This window comes from Suncus etruscus, chromosome 7 (genome assembly GCF_024139225.1).
Source record: "Suncus etruscus isolate mSunEtr1 chromosome 7, mSunEtr1.pri.cur, whole genome shotgun sequence".
NCBI classification, from domain to species: Eukaryota; Metazoa; Chordata; class Mammalia; order Eulipotyphla; family Soricidae; genus Suncus; species Suncus etruscus.
Genome location: NC_064854.1, coordinates 58,006,355 through 58,028,258, shown reverse-complemented (window position 1 = coordinate 58,028,258; position 21,904 = coordinate 58,006,355). Strand labels below are relative to the sequence as shown.

The window sequence follows — 21,904 nt, the reverse complement described above, 5'->3', positions numbered from 1 at the left end:
AGATAATGTATATAGGGTTCCTATCTAGATTGGTGTATTTGAATTTGTATTTTAACTGTGACAAATAAACCTTTTGGAAGAAAACCTGTTACTTTGTTGAAGTAATTACAAAAATACTGTCTCCTGGAGCCAGAGTGATAGAACAGCAGAGAAGGATCTTGTCTTGGGGCCAACACAAGTTCAATCCCTGGTATCCCATAGGGTCCCACAAGTACTACCAGGAGTGACTCCTGAGCGTAGAGCTAGGCGTAAACATTGAGCACCGCCAGGTGTGGCCCCAAAACAAATGAAACACCTCATTCACCCACATCCTCAGCCCCCAAAGCTAGTCAGGGATGCAGTTCCATGGACAAATGCTGATATTCTGCATGGAGGTGCCCAGGTTTGAAAGCTGGTACAGCATGGCCCTCTAAGGACAGCCAAGGGATGACAACCCAGCTGGTTCAGAGGAGCCAGCTCAAGTGGTAGAGCACAAAGTCTACATATCCCTTGCCCCCCCCCACATTACCCAAGTAGCTCTTATAAATGGGGGAAAAAATTAGAGGCCGGAGTAATAGCAGTGGGTAGGATATCTGCTGCAAGCACAGTAAATTAAGGTTCAATCCCCAGCATCCCATATCCCCCAAGCACCATCAACAGGAATTCCCAAGTAGAGTCAGAGCCCCAAATAAACAAAACAAAACAAAAATTTAAAACCACTCGTCACATTTGTTTTTACCTTCATAGCACCAACATGACTCTACTTTTCCATGTCCACAAACAGGCTTTCCTCTCTTTGCTCTTGAATTCAAGTATTGTCTGGTACCAGCTCCCCCACCGGATGTTGAAAGCAACTCACAGAGAGCTTGAAATGGGACATTCCACTCAGCTGGCAGCAAATGACAAATAAATCCCTATAGCCCATTGTCTTTATTATCAAAGTTTATTGTCGGGTCAATTCCTAGCCTACCGGGAGTACAGTTATGTGTCATTATGTGCTCTAGTTTCTAGGGGAATAGCCATTCTGCAAAAAGTCTAAGGGGGCTCAGTTAAGTGAAGATCCTTAAGTCAGTGGAAGGAGGAGCCCCAAATGACTTGACAGTGGAGACAGCCTCATGTGCTACCACCTCTTATTGTCCAAGTGGAGACGGAATGGAACAGGCTTTTGGCCTGTTTTCTAAGCCTTTCTGTAATGCGACTAAGGCTCCAACACAGGACCCCACATCAGGACTGTCTAAGAGGATTCTTAATTTCCAAGGCAAGTAGTACAGGAATTAAAGGCAGTGAAAAGCCAGAGACAAGAATAAGGGAGGATATAAATTAAGTAGAGCAGGATGGAGTTCTGGAGTTCTGGAATGGAAAACTGCTGGGCCGAGTTATTTGAGGTGACAAATACAAAACAGGAAAATGTGATTCTAATATTGACCATTCTTTGGATGGAGACCTGGAACAAAGACACACATATATGGAAACTGATTTGACAAAAATGTCATGGGTCTACACACACACACACACACACACACACACACACACACACACACACACACACACACAAATATCATGGGTGACCCCCTCATAGGAAATTAAGTACCTGAGGGGCCGGCGAGGTGGCGCTAGAGGTAAGGTGTCAGCCTTGCAAGCACTAGCCAAGGAAGAACCGGGTTTGATCCCCTGGCGTCCCATATGGTCCCCCCAAGCCAGAGGCAATTTCTGAGCGCTTAGCCAGAAGTAACCCCTGAACATCAAATGGGTGTGGCCCCAAACACCAAAAAAAAAAAAAAGAGAAAGAAATTAAGTACCTGAGTAGAAATAGGTGGTTTTCAAAATTCCAAGGACATTTTCTCTCTCTCTCTCTCTCTCTCTCTCTCTCTCTCTCTCTCTCTCTCTCTCTCTCTCTCTCTCTCTCTCTCTCTCTCTCTCTCTCTCTCTCTCTCTCTCTCTCTCTCTCTCTCTCTCTCTCCTCTCTCCCCCCCCTTTCACACACACACACACACACACAAAATGGGATCCATTTGACACTGGCATGACACAATGGCTTGGTCGGAAAGTTCTGGGGTGTTTTCCTGTTGTTTCTGTTTTTTGTCAGCAGTAGCACACACAATTTGGAAGGAATGTTATCAGGATCCTCAGCTGAGGTGAGAATGCTAATGAGTTGGAGGATAAACTCCCAAGACCATTTTATGTTTGCTCGGGACTAAAGGTCCCCAGCCTATTGCCACTTTGTGGTCCAGAGAAAAAGAAAAAATGGACCACAAAGGTATCAGAGGAATCATTGAGTCTGGAACCATGGGGAGAGCATCACTTACAGTGAGTAGCTAGTGCATGGCTTTAGTCAGTATAGGATGCTGCCTGGCCGCTAGTTATAATCAGAAGAAATCTGGGGGGACCTTGGGAGACACTTTCAATAAGATCTGCTAAGTCTGGCTGCCAATCAAACCGGGAAGATCAATAAAATGGCATAGGTTCCTTAGATCAATGTCTGGCACACTCCAAGTTAGTTTGCAGCTAAGGAATCAGACTTTGCCCTTGGGCTCTGAACTGCATTCGCCTCAGGAGCAGGGGAAATGGGGAATCTTTGGGGAAGTAGGGACGGGGTGGTGATACAGAAATGACTATTCCCTCAGAAGCTTTTATGTTGCCTTTTTTTTTTTTTCCTTTGGGTGGGGATCACACCTGGCGGCAGGGGGACCATATGGGATGCCGGGAATCGAACCACTGTCAGTCCTGGGTTGGCCACACGCAAGGCAAACGCCCTACCACTGTGCTATCTCTGGCTCCCACAGAAGCATTTTTAAAGACAGCACTGAAGAGTCTTGGTTTTTCTCCACGGAAAGAGAGCTGTGAACAAAGCCCAGAGTGCTGCAGCTCTGGGAAATCCTTTCTTCATTTCCATTTATACTCTCTGTGGGGGCACACAGAGAAGTTCCAAGGGTGAAAGGAAGAGGGAGCGATTTCTGATGGAATCCTCCGTGTCTCACAGGGAGTTGAGACTTTACCAACACCCAGGGCTCAGGGCAGCTTGGCTGTGTCCCCCCAAGGCTTGTCTGCACACGGGTGATGCCAGACTTGTCCTGCTGCCCAGTGATCCTCTTTGCACCCACATCTCTTCTAGACTTTCCTCTCCACCTGTCTGAACTCAGTTCTACTCACTGGAAAATAAAGAGAATTAAGTGTCATTCACTCCAGGATTTTAGTCACCTGATGTCTTTAACAAAAAGCAGCATCTATGGGGTCAAAGTTATAGTAGGGGGAAAGGCTTCTGCCTTGCATGTGGTTGACCCAGGTTCATATGGGATGCTGACCCATATGTTCCCCCAAGCCTGCCAGGAGTGAACCCTGAGAGCTGCTGGGTGTGGCTCTAAAACAAAACAAAACAAAAAACAGCATTGGGGGCAAGAATGATAGCACAATGAGTAGGGCGTTTGCCTTGCATCTTGCACATAGCCAACCGGGTTCAATCCCTGGCATCCCATAGGGTTCTCTGAGCCTCCAGGAGTGATTTCTGAGCACAGAGCCAGAAGTAACCCCTGAGCACCGGCAGGTGTGGCCCAAAAACAAAACAAAACAACATTGAATCATGAATGACCCCCAATAGGGGCTGGTGTACAAGCTTTCCATACAGGAGGCCCAGGTTTGACCACCCGCAGCACTGGGAATGACCCCTGAGCACTACAATAGGAGTACAACCAGGTGTAGGCCCCCCAAAGAAACCAAATCAAGCAAAACAATGATTCTGTTAGATTTCAAAGAAATGAAAAGGCAGGGCCAGAGAGATAGCATGGAGGTAAGGCATTTGCCTTGCATGTAGGATAGTGGTTAGAATCCCGGCATCCCATATGGTCCCCCGAGCCTGCCAGGAGTGATTTCTGAGTATGGAGCCAGGAGTAAGCCCTGAGTGCTGCCGGGTATGACCCAAAAAACAAAAACAAACAAACAAACAACCCAACCAGAAATGAAAAGGTGGGGCCGGAGAGATAGCATGGAGGTAAGGCGTTTGCCTCGCGTGCAGAACGTTGGTGGTTCAAATCCCGGCATCCCATATGGTCCCCCGAGCCTGCCAGGAGCAATTTCTGAGCATAGAGCCAGGAGTAACCCCTGAGCACTGCCGGGTATAATCCAAAAACAAAACAAAAAACAGAAAAGGCATTTTTATGCCAATATTTAGCCCCACAAATCCTCTGCACTTAAGAATCCTCTTCTTCCATACTTAGCTCAAAAACAAAAGGTCAGGGGCCAGTGAGATGGTCCAGCAGGAGGGCTCTTGCTTTGGACATAGCTGACTTAGGCTTGACCCTCTGGCATCCTATAGGGTCCCCCAAGCACCATCAGAAATTCTTGTGTGCAGAGCCTGTGCAGAGCCTGGAGTCACCCTAAACCCCCATCCCCCAATAACAGAGACATCAGACAGGAGACAGGCTTCATGGGACCCAGCCACGGATCTCCACCGTGCCTACCTGCCAATATCACTGACTCTCAGGGTAACACTCTCGGGCCTGTTCACCGCCCCCTGGCATCTCGCCCTCAATCTCCCAAAGCACATCATCCTCATCTTCCAAGTTGCTGGAGATGTGGCACTTCTGAAATCCCTGCACAATGGACTCACTGGAGATGCTATTCCAGGCCACCATGACCCACTCCAGAAAGAGACCCAGTGGCGGCTTCTTGGCATTGCCCGTAGGGCTGAGCGCCAGGTTGCCCGCCAGGAGCCAGTTGGAGTACTGGGCACGCACACTATCATTGAGGGGCTTGTAGACCACTACGTCCAGCACCTGTAGCTGGGACGTGAGCCCCCCAGGAATGATGACCATGTCAGTGTTCAGGTTCTCCATGGCGCTCTTCACAGAGTCCGTGGTGTGGCCCCGGAAGCCGTTAAGGATCAGGAGACCCCTCTGCTTGGCAGGGGGCCCCATTCGCCTGCGCCACACCACCTCCAGCCAGTCCTGCATGAGATCCTCTGTCATCCACCCATAGCGGTGACAGCGGATCTCCATGCCACTGGGGAACTTGCCTGGTGGGATATAGGTACCCCGCAAGATGATATAGGGGGGCAGCTTCCTCCCATCGGCTAGCACCCCAAGCATGGCGGTGATCTTCAGTTTTTCCCGGCCCGGTATCTTGACCAGCACCGGTTTTTCCCCTTGGTTGTCAACAGTCACCCTCGACGGCACCTCCAAGCAGATGGGGGTCTCATCAGCGTTGCCCATCTGCCCCACCTGGTAGTCGTGCAGCCGCCTCAGGGCCAGGACACTGCGCTGGTAAGCGACCAGCTTGTCGGTCAAGTCCTCAGGGAGCTGCTGGGGGACAGGGACCTTGTGACGCAGTGACAGGTCGTACCTTCGCATCATGCGGCGGCACCAGCCCAGGCTGGCCTTGAAGCCCTTCTCCGGGATATTCATCTCCTGTGCAATCTCCAGTGCCTTCAGCTGCATGGCCTCACGGGTGATGGGGTCCCCTTTGGCTTGCATGAAGCGCACATACTCAGCCACACGCTGGTCCACCAGGGCGAAGCGGCCGTTCTTGGGGCCCCGGAAGGCCCGCCGCATGGCGTGTGCATTCTGTAGTTGCGGTTTCACCTTGCGCCAGTCCCTCACATTCTTCTCCAGCACCCCAAACTGCTTGGCTGCCTGGCAGTTGTTGGTGCTCTCGGCAAATTCCACCACCATCAGCTTGAAGCCGGCATCGTAACTTCGCCTCATACCCCGGCTGAATTGAAATTTGCTCGCCAGCTCTTCGGCAGATAGCTCATAGCCTGGAAAGCCCATGGCCATGTAGAAGGGGTACCCCTCACCCCAATCGGGTAGCTCTGTCAGGTCCCGGGGCAGGTGTAGGTTCAAGCTGTCCAGTGGTTGAGGGGGAAGGTGCTGGGAGGGGACTTTCGGGAGACTGGCCCAGTTGGGGGACTTCATGTCAGAGTCTTCGTTTTCTGGCAGACAATCAGGGTGGAACACAAAGTAAGGTCAATTTAGTCAAGCGTCTCTGATGTGTGAGGCCAAAATGCTACCACTACTATGAACCCAAGTTCACCCAAGAGAACCTTAAACTTATAGAACCTTTGGGGGTCGGAGTGATAGCATGGGGGAAAATGTTTTACTTGCATGCAGCCGACCCAGGTTTAATCCCTAGTGTCCCATATGGTCCCCCAAGCATACCAGGAGTAATTTCTGAGCTCAGAGCTAGGAGTAACCTCTGAGTGTGGACCAAAAACAAACAAAATAGAATATTGCTTGCTTGATTGTCTCTGTAGTGAAATATAGAAAAATCCTGGGGGCCGGGCGGTGGCGCTGGAGGTAAGGTGCCTGCCTTACCTGCGCTAGCCTAAGGAGACGGACCGCGGTTCGATCCCCCGGCGTCCCATATGGTCCCCCAAGCCAGGAGCGACTTCTGAGCGCATAGCCAGGAGTAACCCCTGAGCGTTACCGGGTGTGGCCCAAAAAAAAAAAAAATCCTTTAAAAAATACATATGTGCCTGCCAGGAGCAATTTCTGAGCACAGAGCCAGGAGTAACCCCTGAGCATTGTCAGGTATGGCCCAAAAACCAACAACAACAACAACAACAAAAATACATATAGAGGGGCTGGAGAGATAGCACAGCGGTAGGGCGTTTGCCTTGCACGAGGTTAACCCAGGACCTACAGTGGTTTGATTCCTGGCATTTCATCGGATCCCCTGAGCCTGCCAGGGGCAATTTCTAAGTGCAAAGCCAGGAGTAATCCCTGAGCGCTGCCAAGTGTGACCCAAAACCACCCCCTCCAAAATACATATAGAGCATAGGAATCGATAGTTTAGCAAGTAAAGTGTCTGGTCCTGATTCAGTCCCTAGCACCGTTTCTGGCTCCTCAAGCCCCACCAGGAGTGATCCCTGAGGATAGAGCCAGGAATCAGCCCCAGCGAATCTACTCTGTAAACAGAGATAAATATATAAGCTTTCCTAGAGAGGTAAATTAAAATGTTGGAGCACTTGCTTTACATGTGGGAGCCCTGAGTTTAATCGCTAGTTGCCCACAGCCCCCCAAGCCCCACCAAGAGTGACCCCCTAAGCACAGAGCCAAGAACAATATCCCCTGATCAAACTTTACTAAGTCCTGATCTAAGTACCAGCAACACCTAACTTTCAAGAGACTCATGCTTCTCTCTATTTGCTTCTTTTTCTTTTGGGTTTGGGGTCACTCCTGGCAGAGCTTGAGAAACTGTAGGAGATGCAGAGGACTGAATCAGTATCCATTGTGTGCAAGGCAAGTGCCCAATCTGCTGTCCTCTCTCTAGCCCCAACAATCTTTGGAGGGAAGAGGCAAGGGAGACCACACCCACCAATGTTCAGTGCTTACTCCTGCCTCGGCGCTCAGGAATCACTCCGGGTGGTACGTGAGCAACCAAATGGGATATCAAGGACTGAACCCGGCGTCAGCTGAATGCAAAGCAAATGCCCTCCTATTGGACTACTGCTCTGGCCCAGATGTTTTTTAACTACAGGGCCCTTGGCTTTAATTTCTCCCCACCTGAATACCCAGACTTGAACAGAGGATGGGTGCAGGACCTGGGCGCCACTCTACCTGCAAAGGCTCCTTGACGCAGGAGCCCCTCCATTGGGCTCTGACACTCCTTCCCCTCCAGGCGGGCAATCACGTCAGGTTTGGGAAATGGAAAATCTGCGCACAGAGCACAATGAACAAAATTGTTACTCGTGGGGCACTGGGTGATGTTCCCGGGACACCCCTCCACCACCCTCCCACAAATGACATGTGGATGTTAAGACCAGGGGAGAAGCAGAGGATTGGGGAAATACATGAAGGAGTGGATTCTGTCCAGGGTGTAGAGAGAGCCTGACTAGTGAGGGCCAGTTCCAGCAACAACCAGAAACAACTGCATGGAGCACAGAAGTAGATACAGCACTATGGAACATTCTATAAGAATCCCCCCCCCCCCCCGCCGCCCCAGCCACACACACACACACCCAAACTCCAGACTCAGCCCATTTATATTGATGGTGGTTCTGAGTGCTCCACCAGCTGTAAGCCAAAGCCCATGGGCACAGACTTCCTCATCCAAGACAGGAAATTCCCAGGGGAAACCAGCAGAGAGGATGGAAGTCAAGCAAGAGATCTGAAAGCACATCTCTGAGCTTGAAGTTTTACCCAGGGAGAGGACTGTCTCGTAATTCATCCTCATGACTTCTCGGTACAGGGCCTTTTGGGGCTCTGTCAGGACATCCCACTCATCATCAGAGAAGTAGATGGCGACTTCGTCAAATAGGGCAGGCACCTGTGGAGGTGGACAGCCGAGCTCAGTGCCTGCACATTGGGGCTCTTGCTTCCTGCACCCCCCCCAAGCTCAGAGTCAAGGCCAGTCACCAAAGAAGATGCCCCATCACCAAAGTGGGTGGTACATCTTATCGGCAGGTACCACAGATGAGGGGAACCTGCCTCAAGGATCACCCCAATACAGCCAGCTCCTCCCTGCCCATCTCTGCAGCAGACTGGGGAAGATGGGGCAGATGGATCAAGTACTGTTCAAGTGGGATCAGGGATTTACCTGGGGACCCCACTCCAAAGACACATGGGCTTTGAGCCAAAAGTACAACCATAGTGGCAGCATTTGTATTTTTTGTGAGTTTTTGTTTGTTGTTTTTGTTTTTCGGCCACACCCAGTGACACAAAGGGATTATTCCAGGCTATGCACTTAGAAATTGCTCCTGGCTTGGGAGACCATATGGGATGCCGGGGAATCGAACCACACAGTCTGTCCTAGGCAGACAGACACCTTACACCCTGTGCCACTGCTCCGGCCCAGCATTTGTATTTTTGTTTTGGAGGTCATATCCAGTGATGCTCAGGCCTGACTCATGGTAGAGCTCAAGGAACCCTATAGAATGCTGAGGATTAAACCTAGGTCAACCACAAGCAAGGCAAATACCCTTCCTGCTGTGCTATTGTTTTATATTTATATATCTTTTATGGGGAGGTTTGGGGCCACACCCAGCAGCACTCAGAGGTTACTCCTGGCTCTGTGCTAAGAAATTGTTCCTGGCAGGCTAGGGGAACCATATGGGATGCTGAGGATTGAACCCAGGTTGGCTCTGTGCAAGGCAGATACCCTACCCGCTGTGCTATTGCTCAGGCCCCTATTTTGATATTTCTGAGTTGACTCCCAATCCATCACACGATGCTATCTGAAGAGATTCAAGAATGCCTCCACCTATCTAACACCCCCAAGTTTTCCCCCCAAGAGCTGTGAACTCTGAAGCAGAAATCCTGGTTCGCCCCTTTCAGCTCTTTGTCTAGCTCTGTGCCCAACTTTATTTACCAGGCCAACTTCAGAAGGTAACAAAGGCCCCTCCAGGCCCTAGCACAACTTCCCACACATCTCGGCCCCCACCCTGGTCCCCAGCCTGCCCAGGCCAGTTTTCAAAGAATCCAGCCCCGTGAGTTCAGAGACAATCCCCCCGCCTGGATATCTGATCATGCTGGCCTGCCTTCAGTAAGAATCCTGCTAAGTCAGTTGAGCAAGAAAACCCTCCAAAGCCCCCCTCTGTGCCTTCCCACCCCACTCCTGGTTCCCAAAACCCCCCAAGACCAGAGGGGCCAGAGCAATGGCACAGCAAGGACATTTGCCTTCCACACAGCCAATGGGTTTAATCCCTGACATCCCATAGGGTCTCCCAAGCATACCAGGAATGTGATCCTGCACAAAACCAGTATGACCCCCCCCAAGAAAACAAACAAACAAGGGATTGGAGCAATTGCACAGCAGGGAGGACATTTACCTTGCAGGCCGCTAACCAGGGTTCAATCCTGGCTTTCCATAGGGACCCCTGCACACCCACCAGGAGTGATCCCTGAGCACAGCCATATATGACTCCCCCCAAGAAATAAACAAATAAGCCCCCACAACCAGAGCGTTGAGTCTGAGGAACTCTCTTCCCTCCCTCCTGCCTTTGCTCTCATGCCCCCAGTTCACAGCTCTGGAAGCAAAACCATCACCCTTTTTCACCAGCAGCAGATCTACATTTATTGCACACAAGTCAGCAACTGTCTTTGCCTCTACAAAATGCCTGCATGGGGCCAGAGGGATAGCACAGCGGTAGGACATTTGCCTTGCATTCAGCTGACTCAGGACAGACCCGGGTTCCATATGGTCCCCCTTGCCAGGACTAACTCCTGAGTGTCATGGGATGTGGCCCACCCCCCAAAAAAAACCCAAAACAACAACAACAACAAAAAAGTGCCAGCATGAGGCAAGAACTATGGAACCCTGGGATCCCTCCAGCATTGAAGACCCAGTCACTTGCAAATTCCAGCTGAATGACCAGCAACAAAGCCCAGAGACTGGGCCCAGGGGCCGGGAAGGTGGCGCTAGAGATAAGGTGTCTGCCTTACAAGCGCGCCAAGGAACGGACCGACCGCGGTTCGATCCCCCGGCGTCCCATATGGTCCCCCCAAGCCAGGGGCGATTTCTGAGCACATAGCCAGGAGTAACCCCTGAGAGTCAAACGGGTGTGGCCCAAAAACCAAAAAAAAAAAAAAAAAAAAAAAAAGAGACTGGGCCCAGAGAGATAGCACAGCGGTGTTTGCCTTGCAAGCAGCCGATCCAGGACCAAAGGTGGTTGGTTCAAGTCAGAATCCCGGTGTCCCATATGGTGTCCCCCCTCCCCCCCAGTGCCTGCCAGGAGCTATTTCTGAGCAGACAGCCAGGAGTAACCCCTGAGCAACGCTGGGGGTGTGACCCAAAAACAAAAAACAAAAACAAAAACAAAAAAAAAGCCCAGAGACTTTTCTAGAAGCAGCTTTTCGCTCTCAGAGCCTTTTAAAAAGCCACAGGATGCTTTTCTCAAGAATGCGAACACAAAAGGGAGAGGGGGCTGTTTATTTATTTTTACTTCCTGTCTGCTAAGTGAGGAGGCTCCTTGCAAGCTAGACAGGGGTGGGGTGGGGTGGAGAAGTGGATCCCTCACAAGAGGACCCACTCACTCACCCAACCGCCCTCGGAGCAGATGCGCACTTTCTGCATGTCCGCAGGACTCTCAATCGCTTCCTCCTCTTCCTCCTCTTTCAGAGCCAGTTGGACGGGGTGGGCTGTAGCTTCCATCTCTGCAAGCGAGTGAGACATAGGGCGGGAAAAGGAGGCATCTGGCTGAGCGCCCCAAACTGGGGTCCAGCCGCAGAGATCAGACAGAGGTGTAAGGTGCACGCCTCACACACCGTCACTGTTAGTTGGATCCCTGGCCTCTCCTGGTGTCCAATATCTTGATACCCAACACCCTCCAAAAAAAGTAAATAAATCCCTTACTATTTGGAACCTCCTGCGACATTTCCAAAGCTGTTGAAGGAAGAGCAGGTGCCCATTCTGCCAAGGCGGGCACTGCAGAGTGCAGGGCAAACAGGTGAAACGCTTTCAAAGGGGCCTGGAAAGGCCCAAGGTGGTCAGTGCTGAGGCCACTCTATAGCCTCAGCGGCCAGGAAGGCGATCCATTCACACCTGTTCTGGCGGGAGCTCCTGGCCAGCATCAGACACACCACTAATCCAGAAAATGCATCACCTGCATTTTCCAAATGCAAAGGGGGTTGGCCCAGAAAGCAGTCCTTTCGCTAACAGGGGCAGCCTTAACTCTGGAGTGAGGTTCTGGCGCTCCCAGAAGGTGCAGAAAATCTCCACTGGAGAAAAGGGCTCAAGGCAATTCTCGCTCCAACCCAGCGGGTGGGTCTCCAGCACAATGGGCCGCGCGCAATTCCAAGGTGAAGGATGCATTCTAGGAGCTGCTTCTTCCGGGGATCCCCCCCTCTCCCCCAAATAACCCCCCAACCTGGAGTTCAAAGTCGGCTTCTGAGATAGCTCCAGAAGGGCTGGGAGTACGTACGGTGCAGGGCAGGCGGGTCCCCCATAGATGGGACCGTAACTTGGCCTCCGCCAAGTCCAGGAGATGCGGGGGCGCCGCCCCACGGCCAAGGTACCCACGGCCAGGCCCGAGCCGGCCCTAGCTCGCGGCTCTGAGCTCTCCAGCCATCTTGTCCCGTCCTCCTTTCTGCGGGCACCTCTGCACCCCGCGCCCCCTCCGACCTCAGCGCACCTGCGGGGCAGCCACTGCGCCCGCGCCCGCCTCCCCCGCGGGCCCACAACAAAGGCGGCGACTGGCTCCCGGCTGCAGGCGGCTGCGGGCTCCCCCCGATCGCCCGGCCCGGCCGCCCTGGAGCACTCACCGCCCAGCGGGGGCCGCAGCGGAGGACACCGAGGGCTCCGGGCCCGCTGTCACCGCGCCATCCTCACCGCCTCCCGGGCTTCCCGAGCGCTCGGCCCCTTGGGAGGAGCGGGGGGGACACGTGGTGGGACGAGGGAGGGTCCGGCCGGAGCTGAGGGTGTTGGGAGGCGAGGGGAGGAGCGCGGCTGATGTCAGCAGCTCCCTTCCGGCGCCTCCTCCAGGCTCAGCCCGAGTGTCTGCTCCGGGCTGGCCGGCCGGGCCCCTGGGTTGCGCCTGGGCCTTGTCCAGCTGGGCAGCCGGAGCTCGGGGTACCACCCCGTCGCCCAGTGGGCCCCCGCGTGCTCCTGCGCCCTCTGCTATCCTGGAATGGTTGGCTTGCACTTGCAGAGATGAGCTTGCAAGGGTCCCAGCGCTCCTGCGTGGCCCAAGGACATGCTTTGGGCCGTGTGGACCCCCGCGGGGGTGCTGGTCCTGGCCCTGCCTCTCTAGGGAAGCAGCAGGTTCCTTCGTCCCATCTCCGAGTCTTCTGGTTAAATCTCTTGAGTCTTCTGCAAGTGGTCAGAGATGTTGGCTTGCAGCAGAGTGGCAGGAGGTAGCAAAGGGAACCTTTCCAATGGCAGAAGAAAGAATCTGAGATTGGATTTTTGGTTGGGGAGGTGAGAGTAGAGACAGAGACAGAGTGAGTTTGGAGAAATTGGACATCATATCAAGCTGCTATGATGCTTGATCCTGAGCATTCCATATGCCCCCTCCCTTAACCCTGCCAGGAGTGATTCTTGAGCATAGAGGTAGGAATAAGCCCTTATCACCGGATGTGACGCCCCCCCAAAAAATAAAACGTACACATTTACTCCTTGGCTGATCAAAAATCACCTTTTGCCAATCGAAACCAACATTTTGCAAACTAAATCCTTTTTTGCATTCCAATTTGACTCTTTATGTTTTGTTTTGGGACCACATGTGTCTATGCTCAGAGCTTACTCCGAGCTCTATGATCTGGAATCCCTCTTGGTGGGGCTCAGGAAATCATATGGGGTGCTGAGGAACAAACTCAAGATGGTTGTAGGGTTCCAGAGTAGAAGGACGAGACCACACAACTGGAATAAAGTTTTTAACACTTTAATTCGTCTGCCAATAGGATTCCCCAGCTTGGTCAGCCAGGGCCATCCCCCTGAAGGAGATGAGCCTACCCAAGGTCATGATGAGGATTTTATAGGGAAGGGATATAGGGAGGTTCCAACTTTCTGATGATCCTTAAAATAATTGGCTCTTGGGGCCGGGCGGTGGCGCTAAAGGTAAGGTGCCTGCCTTGCCTGCGCTAGCCTTGGATGGACCACGGTTCAATCCCCCGGTTTCCCATATGGTCCCCCAAGCCAGGAGCAACTTCTGAGCACATAGCCAGGAGTAACCCCTGAGCGTTACTGGGTGTGGTACAGCCAGGTAGACTGAGGTGGGGTCTATGGAAATATGCTCACAAAATGTGGTCCTTACAAAATGGTGTTTCTCGGGCCCGGAGAGATAGCACAGCTGCGTTTGCCTTGCAAGCAGCCGATCCAGGACCAAAGGTGGTTGGTTCGAATCCCGGTGTCCCATATGGTCCCCTGTGCCTGCCAGGAGCTATTTCTGAGCAGACAGCCAGGAGTAACCCCTGAGCAACGCCGGGTGTGACCCAAAAACAAACAAAAAAAAAAAATGGTGTTTCTCCCTGCTCAGAATCCAAGAAGAAGCCTGCCATGTGGCTTTTACAAAATGGCGTCCCTCCTTATTCAGAATTCAGGTCCCAACAGTGGCTGCATGCAAAGTAAAAGCCCTACCCAGTATAACTATCAGTCCAGCCCCAAACATTCATCTCAAAAAAAAAAAAACAAAAAACATTCATCTCTTTTGAGTTCCAAATTGATCACTCGCTGATAAAATTGCCTTTGTACTATTTAACTTCATCCTTTGGCATATAAAATTAACTCCTTTGCTGATCAATTCACCTTTTTACCAGTTCAATATATCCCTTTGAAGATCAATTTTACCCTTTGCCCCACCCCCCAATTTTTTCTTTTGTAGATCACCATTTTTCAAATCAAATTTACCTTTTCACAAAGCAAATTTTTTCACAAAAATATTTTCTGGGGTCCAGAGCAATAGCACAGTGGTAGGTTGTTGATGGCCTACCAACGGGGCGAGGATGGCCCCGGGTTTGATCCCCCGAATCCTATATGGTCCCCTGAGCCTGCCAAGAGCAATTTCTGAGCGCAGAGTCAAGAGTAACCCCTGAGCACTACCGGGTGTGGCCCCCCAAAATTTTAAGGTATTTATTCCAAATCTGGTACAAAATAAACATTTATTGGGGGGTGGAAAGATAGCACAGTGGTAAGGCATTTGCCTTGCATGCAGCCAATTCAAACAGAAGGTGGTTCAAATCTTGGCATCCCATAAAGTTCTCCGAGCCTGCCAGGAGCGACTTCTGAGTGACGAGCCAAGAGTAACCCCTGAGCACTGTCGGGTGTGACCCAAAAATCAAAAAAAAAAAAATTAAACATTTATTGCATTTATATAATATACAAAATGCCTAGTAAACATCTGAATTTATTATTATTGTTGTTATTATCATAATTATCTTGGTTTTTGAGCCAGAAGTGCTTAGGGCTTACTCCTTGCCCTTATCTCAGGGGTCCCTTCTAGTGGAAAACATTCGATGCTGGGGTTCTGAACCCTGGATCACCATATCCAAAGCCAGCACCCTCCATGCTTTACCATATCTCCAGTCCCAGAAACACATATTATAGCTTCACTTATAATAATTCTGCCACTGCTCATGCTAATTCCACATACATATTCATAACATGATTATGACAACCTGTAAATATAATAGTTGTAACATAGAAAGATCAATAATATCTAAGGGCCAGAGAGAAATCACAGCAGTAGAGCATTTGCCTTGCACACAGCCGACCTGGAATAGACCAACGTTCCATCAGACCCAGGTTCGATCCCTGGCATCTTATATGGATTATCCCCCAAGCCTGCCAAGAGCGATTTCTGAATGCTGTTAGATGTAACCCAAAAACAAACAAAAATATATATGGATCAAAGGTTTTTCAAAAACTGCCGGGAGCCCTTATAACAGGCAGAAAACTTAGCCGAAATGCAGGACCTTGTGACAGGCACAGAACTTTGCTAAAAGCAGGCCTCTGCAACAAGCAGAGAGCTATGCTAAAAGCAGGTAGCCTTGAGAAATAAATGTAACCAAAATAAATAAATAAATAAATAAATAAAGAATTTTTCGGGGCCGGAGAGATAGCATAGAGGTAAGGCGTTTGCCTTTCATGCAGAAGGTCATTGGTTCAAATCCTGGTATCCCATATGGTCCCCCGAGCCTGTCAGGAGCGATTTCTGAGTGTAGAACCAGGAGTAACCACTGAGCTCGGCCGGGTGTGACTCCCCCAAAAAAAGAGAGAGAAAGAAATGTAACCATTTAAGATTTAAGGCTTGTACAGAAACAAATAAGGCACAGAATTTTGGTCCTGGGAAACTGAGTCTAACTTATATGAAGTCCTCGTTATTTGTACATTCCAACCTGCCTGAGATGGGTTCCATTATCAGTGCAATCTGGCCTGATAGTGATGGGTTTCATCTGTACATTCCATCCCACTTGCTGATGGGTCCTGTTATCTGGAAATTCTAGCCTGTTCAATATATCCATCCCCTATCGACATATTTATGAGCAGAACTGTGCCCACAAAAAGTATATAAACCGGGCCTTGAGTTTCAATAAACGGATTTGGATCTGGAATCCTTTTCCCACTCTTGTCTGTCTCCGTGTCTGTCATTGTGTCTTTGTGTATGCGCAATCTCCCTCTGAGAAAGAATAACCACATCTTTTTTTTTTTTTTTTTTTTTTTTTTTTTTTTTTTTTTTTTTTTTTGTGGTTTTTGGGTCACACCCGGCAGTGCTCAGGGGTTACTCCTGGCTCCATGCTCAGAAATTGCTCCTGGCAGGCACGGGGGACCATATGGGACGCTGGGATTCGAACCGATGACCTCTTGCATGAAAGGCAAACACCTTACCTCCATGCTATCTCTCCAGCCCCGAATAACCACATCTTAATTGGTGTCCCTGCAGGCAGGGGCAGCCACAAAAAAAAACGATTATAAATTAATCACTATTATTTTCTTAAATGGGACTGAAGTGATAGTACAGCAGGGAGGGCACATGCTTTGCATATAGTTGACCTGGGTTTGATCCCCAGCATCCCATATGGTTCCTGGGCCCTACCAGGTGTGATCTCTGAGCACAGAGCCAAGAGTAAGGCTGAGCACAGCTGGATGTAGTCCCAAATCAAAGAAAAAGTACTACCAAAAATTATTAGAAAGTGGGTCAGAGTGGGGGCCGGAGAGATAGCATGGAGGTAAGGCGTTTGCCTTTCATGCAGGAGGTCATTGGTTCGAATCCCGGTGCCCCATATGGTCCCCTGTGCCTGCCAGGAGCAATTTCTGAGCCTGGAGCCAGAAATAACCCCTGAGCACTGCCGGGTGTGACCCAAAAATCACAAAAAAAAAAGAAAGTGGGTCAGAGCAATGATACTGTGGCAGGTGTTTGCCTTGCATGTGGCCACCCTGGTTCGATCCCCTGGCAGGAGTGGCCCAAAAACAAAACAAAAAAAAGTTATTAGAAAGTGAAAATAGCCCTTTTGGCCGTTCCCTTTTGGCCCTGAAGATGGCTGAAGTGAGTTAAGACGCAGGGCTAGCCAAAAATGGCTGAATGCTTGAAAGGTTATGAGTAGGCCACACACATGTGGTGGTTAGGGCATGAATAAAGATAATGCTTCCTGGGGCCGGGTAGGTGGCGCTGGAGGTAAGGTGTCTGCCTTGCAAGCGCTAGCCAAGGAAGGACCGCGGTTCGATCCCCCGGCGTCCCATATGGTCCCCCCCCAAGCCAGGGGCGATTTCTGAGCACATAGCCAGGAGTAACCCCTGAGCGTCAAACGGGTGTGGCCCAAAAACCAAAAAAAAAAAAAAAAAAAGATAATGCTTCCTGAAAAAAAAAAAAAAAAAAAAAAGAAAGTGAAAATAATCGTCATTTGCAATAACTTTTTTTTTTTTTTTTTTTTGGGTCACACCTGGCAGTGCTCAGGGGTTATTCCTGGCTCCAGGCTCAGAAATTGCTCCTGGCAGGCACAGGGGACCATATGGGGCCCCGGGATTCGAACCGATGACCTCCTGCATGAAAGGCAAGCACCTTACCTCCATGCTATCTCTCCGGCCCCGTCATTTGCAATAACTTTTATCATTTGGTATTTTTAAATTTTTTGCAGCACATTTTATTTGCAGTAGTATAGGATTAACATATAGCAGCAGCTTATAAATGTATATGTAATCATCACAGTTATATGTTCAGTATACTAACAATATATGTTTACAATAGCATTAACATTTATAGTTAAAAACTTCACCCCAAAGTATTCACAACTATCCACCATGAATGACCTTATACTTCTGCGACCCCCAGGACCCTGCCCGCAGGGTGGACTGAATATCTCGAAGTAATTTGTGGGTCACACGCAGGATTCGACTTAAAAACGAGGAAAGAGGCTGGGAAAGAAATGAGCTCAAGTCAAGCTTGCTGATCAAGAGCTGAATTTATTAAAGCAAGACAAGCTTATATATAGTTCTACAGCATAAGGAAGTAGCTCTCCATACTTTTCCATGGTATCTATAGAAAAGTAGGGGGGTCGTGCAGGATGGACTTTCCAGTTTTACATTATCTTTATGGGGCACAAACATTCTTTCACAATGGTAGCTTAACAGGATGTGTGATCTTATCTTAGCAACTCGGGCGGTTTACTGGGACATCTGACTTGTTTGGTTAACATTTCTTTTAGGTCCAGGGGGTAAATGCCACAGTGGCCGCCTGTCACGTACACAGGCCTTATGTTTCAGGCATCAGAGACTCCATTTTGCTCTCTAGCTCTAACAGCCTCCAACATACTTCAATCTCCCTCAATCCCTCACCATCCTTCTAAATTCTATAATTTAGAGCCAAGGGGCTCTTTCTTGTTTGGTTCTGTCTGTCCTCTGGTTTATTTTCTCTGTAGACCACAGATGAGCCATATTATCTGCTGACTGGCCTCCCCACCTCTTGACTATTATACCTAACACAATGCCCTCTGGGTCCTCCCAAGGAGTCGAGAATAGCTAATTTCATGTTTTCCTATAGCCTCCCACTCCCCCGTCCATTACTTTCCGTTTTCCTCAAAGTCACCAAGATATTTTTTTCCTTTTAATTATATCTGTCTAAGAGATTATCATCTCTGGCTCTCAGACATTCTTTTTGCCCCTCCCCGTTGTTTGTTTTGTTTTGTTTTGTTGCCTTTTTTGCTTTGGCAGTACTAAAGTTGGAGTTCTCTGTATGGTGAAGCGCCTGTGGGTGCTCTATTTAAAACCTGCTCAGCAACTAACTTGCCATTTATCTATCTATCTATCTATCTATCTATCTATCTATCTATCTATCTATCTATCTATCTATCTATCTATCTATCTATCTATCTATCATCTATCTATCTATTGTTGTTGTTTTGGGTCACACCCGGCATCGCTCAGGGTTTACTCTTATTTCTACACTCAGAAATCACTCCTGGGAGGCTCAGGGGACCATATGGGATGCTGGGATTCGAACCACCGTCCTTCTGCATGCAGGACAAGCACCCTACCTCCATGTTATCTCTCCGGCCCTCATCTATGTTTTTGTTTGGGGGCACATTGGGCGGTGCTTGGGGACCATTCATGACTCAGTATGTAAGTGGCTCATGTCTTTGAGCCTTTGAACTATCTCCTGAAATACCCCCAAGATAGATCCCTGGCAGACACACCTCCCCCTAAAGAGTAGATACTAAAAAATATTATCTGGTACTGGGGATTGAACCCAGGGTACGCCAGTTAAGTACGCAACTTCTGAGCCACATCCGCAGAGCTCCACCACTGATACATACTGATTGACAAGCTGTCAATTTTCACATAAAGCCGATAAGTCTCTGTTATTCTAAACCTGAATTCTTGTTTACTCAGAGAACTCCTAGGATAGAAGATTGGCATCTCTGGGATTCAGCCCTACACAGTTAGAAATCACTGTGGGGCCTGAGCCAACGACTCCATTTTTTAATTAAGAAGATGAAGAGGGCTTGAGCCAACTCAGTTTCCGCGTATGCCTTATTGGGACACAGCTAGGACAGAGGATCAAGTCCCTTAAACCCTTCTCGAGAGCAGAATTACCTCCCAGGTTAACCTCTCATTCTCCAGGCTGGGGCGCAGTCAGGGGAAGAAAGAGGAAAGCTCTAAAGCTGGAAAGCGGACTTGGAGAGCAGCAAGCCCCTATTGCTGAGACTGTCCCACTTCACTTCTCTCTCCCTCTTGCCCTTCTGTGGATCGGAATCCTTGCTCCCAGTGCCTCCAAGGAAAGCATTTGCAATGTGGGCATAAGAGGCGGGAAGATGTAAATCTTGCCCAGGACCAGGCGAACGTTCAAGATCCAAGCTAGCCCCCCAAATCTCCTGCTTGTCGACCCAGAAGCTTGGTGCATCGGGGTGGGGTTTAAGAAACGGCAGCTGATTCTGCTGGTGGGGGACCCCACACTTCATTTTCCTGACTCCCCAAGAGTCTTTTGTTGCCTCCAGATTCTGGGCGGATCCTTCTAAGAATATCGGGGTGCGCCCCAGTAATCAAGCATGGGGTGCCACGCAGGCAGCAGGGGGTTAAGTAACCGGGGTGACGCGGGTGGAATGCGGGGGCGCGGGGGGGACACGGGGATGGAGGACGGGACGCAAATGCCCGGAATTCAGAGGATGGAGGTGGCGGGTGGAGCGCGGAGTGCCGGAGTCCAGGAGTGCGGCTCGCCCGGCCTTTCCCGACGCGTTGGTGGTATAGTGGTGAGCATAGCTGCCTTCCAAGCAGTTGACCCGGGTTCGATTCCCGGCCAACGCAGCAAACTTTACTTTTGCCAGTTGGGGGTGCATTTTAGGAATTTTGGATTCTGCACATTTGCAGGAAACGCGCGGGGTCATTAGGACCTCGAAGCGGGAATAGGGGTCCTGGCTTGTAAAGCTCGAGCCCCTCACATCAGCCGCCTTGGCAGGGATCCTGAGACCTGCTGCTGCTCCCTGCTAGAACCCATGGCACCCGCCCAATTACTAATGGGGGCCCCGCTGCACAGCGCACAGGGGGTCCCAGGCTGCCCCCCTACTCCGCACACGGAGGAGCGTTGGGGCCCAGGTCCGCGGCGGAGGGGAAGCGGGGAGCCCCGCGGGCCTCGAAGTGGACGTTGCATCCCACTCGGGGGATTGGGCTTCAAACCGCCCCCCCCTCCCCGGCGCACTCGGCCCGGCCCCGGCCCTCTGGAGCCTTTGGTAGCGCCTAAGGATCTGTTGGCCCGGGGGAAAAGGGCGGGCAGGCCGCAGCAGAAGCCTGAGTTGCTCGACGGGACTGAGGTGAACCAGCGGCGTTGGTGGTATAGTGGTGAGCATAGCTGCCTTCCAAGCAGTTGACCCGGGTTCGATTCCCGGCCAACGCAGTAACTAGTTGTTTTGCCCTTCTGGGCTGGATCGATCCTCCCAGAAGCCTTGAAGACCCTGACTTCCACCTTTGAATGGAGAAATTGAGGTCTCTTTCCCTCCCTCCTCCACTGACAGGATCCCTGGGTATGTCCCATTTCCCATATTAATCTCTTTTGTTGGGAGGGCCACACCCGATGATGCTAAGGGTTCACTGCTGGCTCTGCACTCAGGAATCACTCCCAGCAGTACTTAGGGGACTATGTGGGATGCTGGAGATTGAACCCAGGTTACGGCTCAGGTCCTCAACCCATATTAATCTTTGTATTTTGGAAATAATAAAACATTTCGGATTCCAAAATTTAGCATATTCGTCTCTTTTCCTTTCTCCAAGAATTTGTAAATCGCCTAGTACATTCCAGTTCTTAGTATATTTTAAAATTGATTTTTGTGTGTGGTGTGAGAAAAAAAATCGCTATTTTATTTCTCAGCACATAGACAGTCATTGTAAAATCACCACACATACTGTATTTCCTTTTTTTTTTTTTTTTTTTTTTTTTTGGTTTTTGGGCCACACTCAGCGGTGCTCAGGGGTTACTCCTGGCTGTCTGCTCAGAAATAGCTCCTGGCAGGCACGGAGGACCATATGGGACACCGGGATTTGAACCAACCACCTTAAGGTCCTGGATCGGTGCTTGCAAGGCAAACGCTGCTGTGCTATCTCTCCGGGCCCACATACTGTATTTCCAACCCTCGGTGAGAGGGTCTGAAGCAGAGTCACTGCACAAAATAATCCAAACCAGGCTGAAGGTGAAATGTATAGTCTGGCAATCTACCTCTTATTGAGACTGAGTCGCCTGCCAGAATTGTCATTTTTATTGAAAACAAAGTCCACTCCCAGGTAGGGGAGTAAAGACAAAGTAAGGACAGATAGTTTAAGCTTTCCTGAATCAGTCCCACCCAGGTTTACATGGAGGACAATCTCTGTTTTGAGGTAAAACCAAGGTGTAAACAAACAAATACAAAGAAACCAGAGATGATCTTTGTTTTGAATAAAATAAGGTGTATTCTAACAAGTCCTCAATTTACACCCTTTGTGGAACCATTCATTCAAAAATTTAATCTATCCACCTGGTTGGGTCCAAAGAGAAGGGGGTCAGGGAGCGTGCACGGGGCTTAGGGCCCTGCTAATCGAGTCC

The 21,904-nt window shown here is 50.1% G+C and overlaps 1 protein-coding gene, 1 long non-coding RNA gene and 2 other non-coding genes across 4 annotated transcripts; 2 read left to right on the top strand and 2 right to left on the bottom strand.

Annotated features, from left to right (window-relative positions):
- Positions 1–903: 903 nt before the first annotated feature.
- Positions 904–1,815, bottom strand: LOC126013560 (uncharacterized). The gene is made up of 2 exons (XR_007497537.1): positions 1,779–1,815; positions 904–1,570 (listed from the first exon to the last, which is right to left on the bottom strand). It is a non-coding gene; the product is annotated as an uncharacterized LOC126013560 (long non-coding RNA).
- Positions 1,816–2,761: 946 nt separating this feature from the next.
- Positions 2,762–11,959, bottom strand: POGK (pogo transposable element derived with KRAB domain). The gene is made up of 6 exons (XM_049776657.1): positions 11,831–11,959; positions 10,948–11,063; positions 8,112–8,238; positions 7,530–7,625; positions 4,434–5,902; positions 2,762–3,128 (listed from the first exon to the last, which is right to left on the bottom strand). Exons 1-5 carry the CDS (start codon positions 11,853–11,855, stop codon positions 4,443–4,445), a joined length of 1,824 nt encoding a protein of 607 aa, XP_049632614.1. The 5' UTR covers positions 11,856–11,959; the 3' UTR covers positions 2,762–3,128; positions 4,434–4,442.
- An 8,108-nt stretch (positions 11,960–20,067) lies between these two features.
- Positions 20,068–20,139, top strand: TRNAG-UCC (transfer RNA glycine (anticodon UCC)). Its single transcript has one exon. It is a non-coding gene; the product is annotated as a tRNA-Gly (tRNA).
- Positions 20,140–20,653: 514 nt separating this feature from the next.
- Positions 20,654–20,725, top strand: TRNAG-UCC (transfer RNA glycine (anticodon UCC)). Its single transcript has one exon. It is a non-coding gene; the product is annotated as a tRNA-Gly (tRNA).
- The last annotated feature ends 1,179 nt before the right edge of the window (positions 20,726–21,904 follow it).

Coding starts and splice junctions, on each gene's coding strand:
- POGK (XM_049776657.1), bottom strand. CDS start 11,855: ATGGGGGACCCGCCTGCCCTGCACC. Junction 11,064..11,830: donor GGACCCGCCTGCCCTGCACC/GTACGTACTCCC, acceptor ACTCGCTTGCAG/AGATGGAAGCTACAGCCCAC. Junction 7,626..8,111: donor CGAGACAGTCCTCTCCCTGG/GTAAAACTTCAA, acceptor CTCTGTGCGCAG/ATTTTCCATTTCCCAAACCT.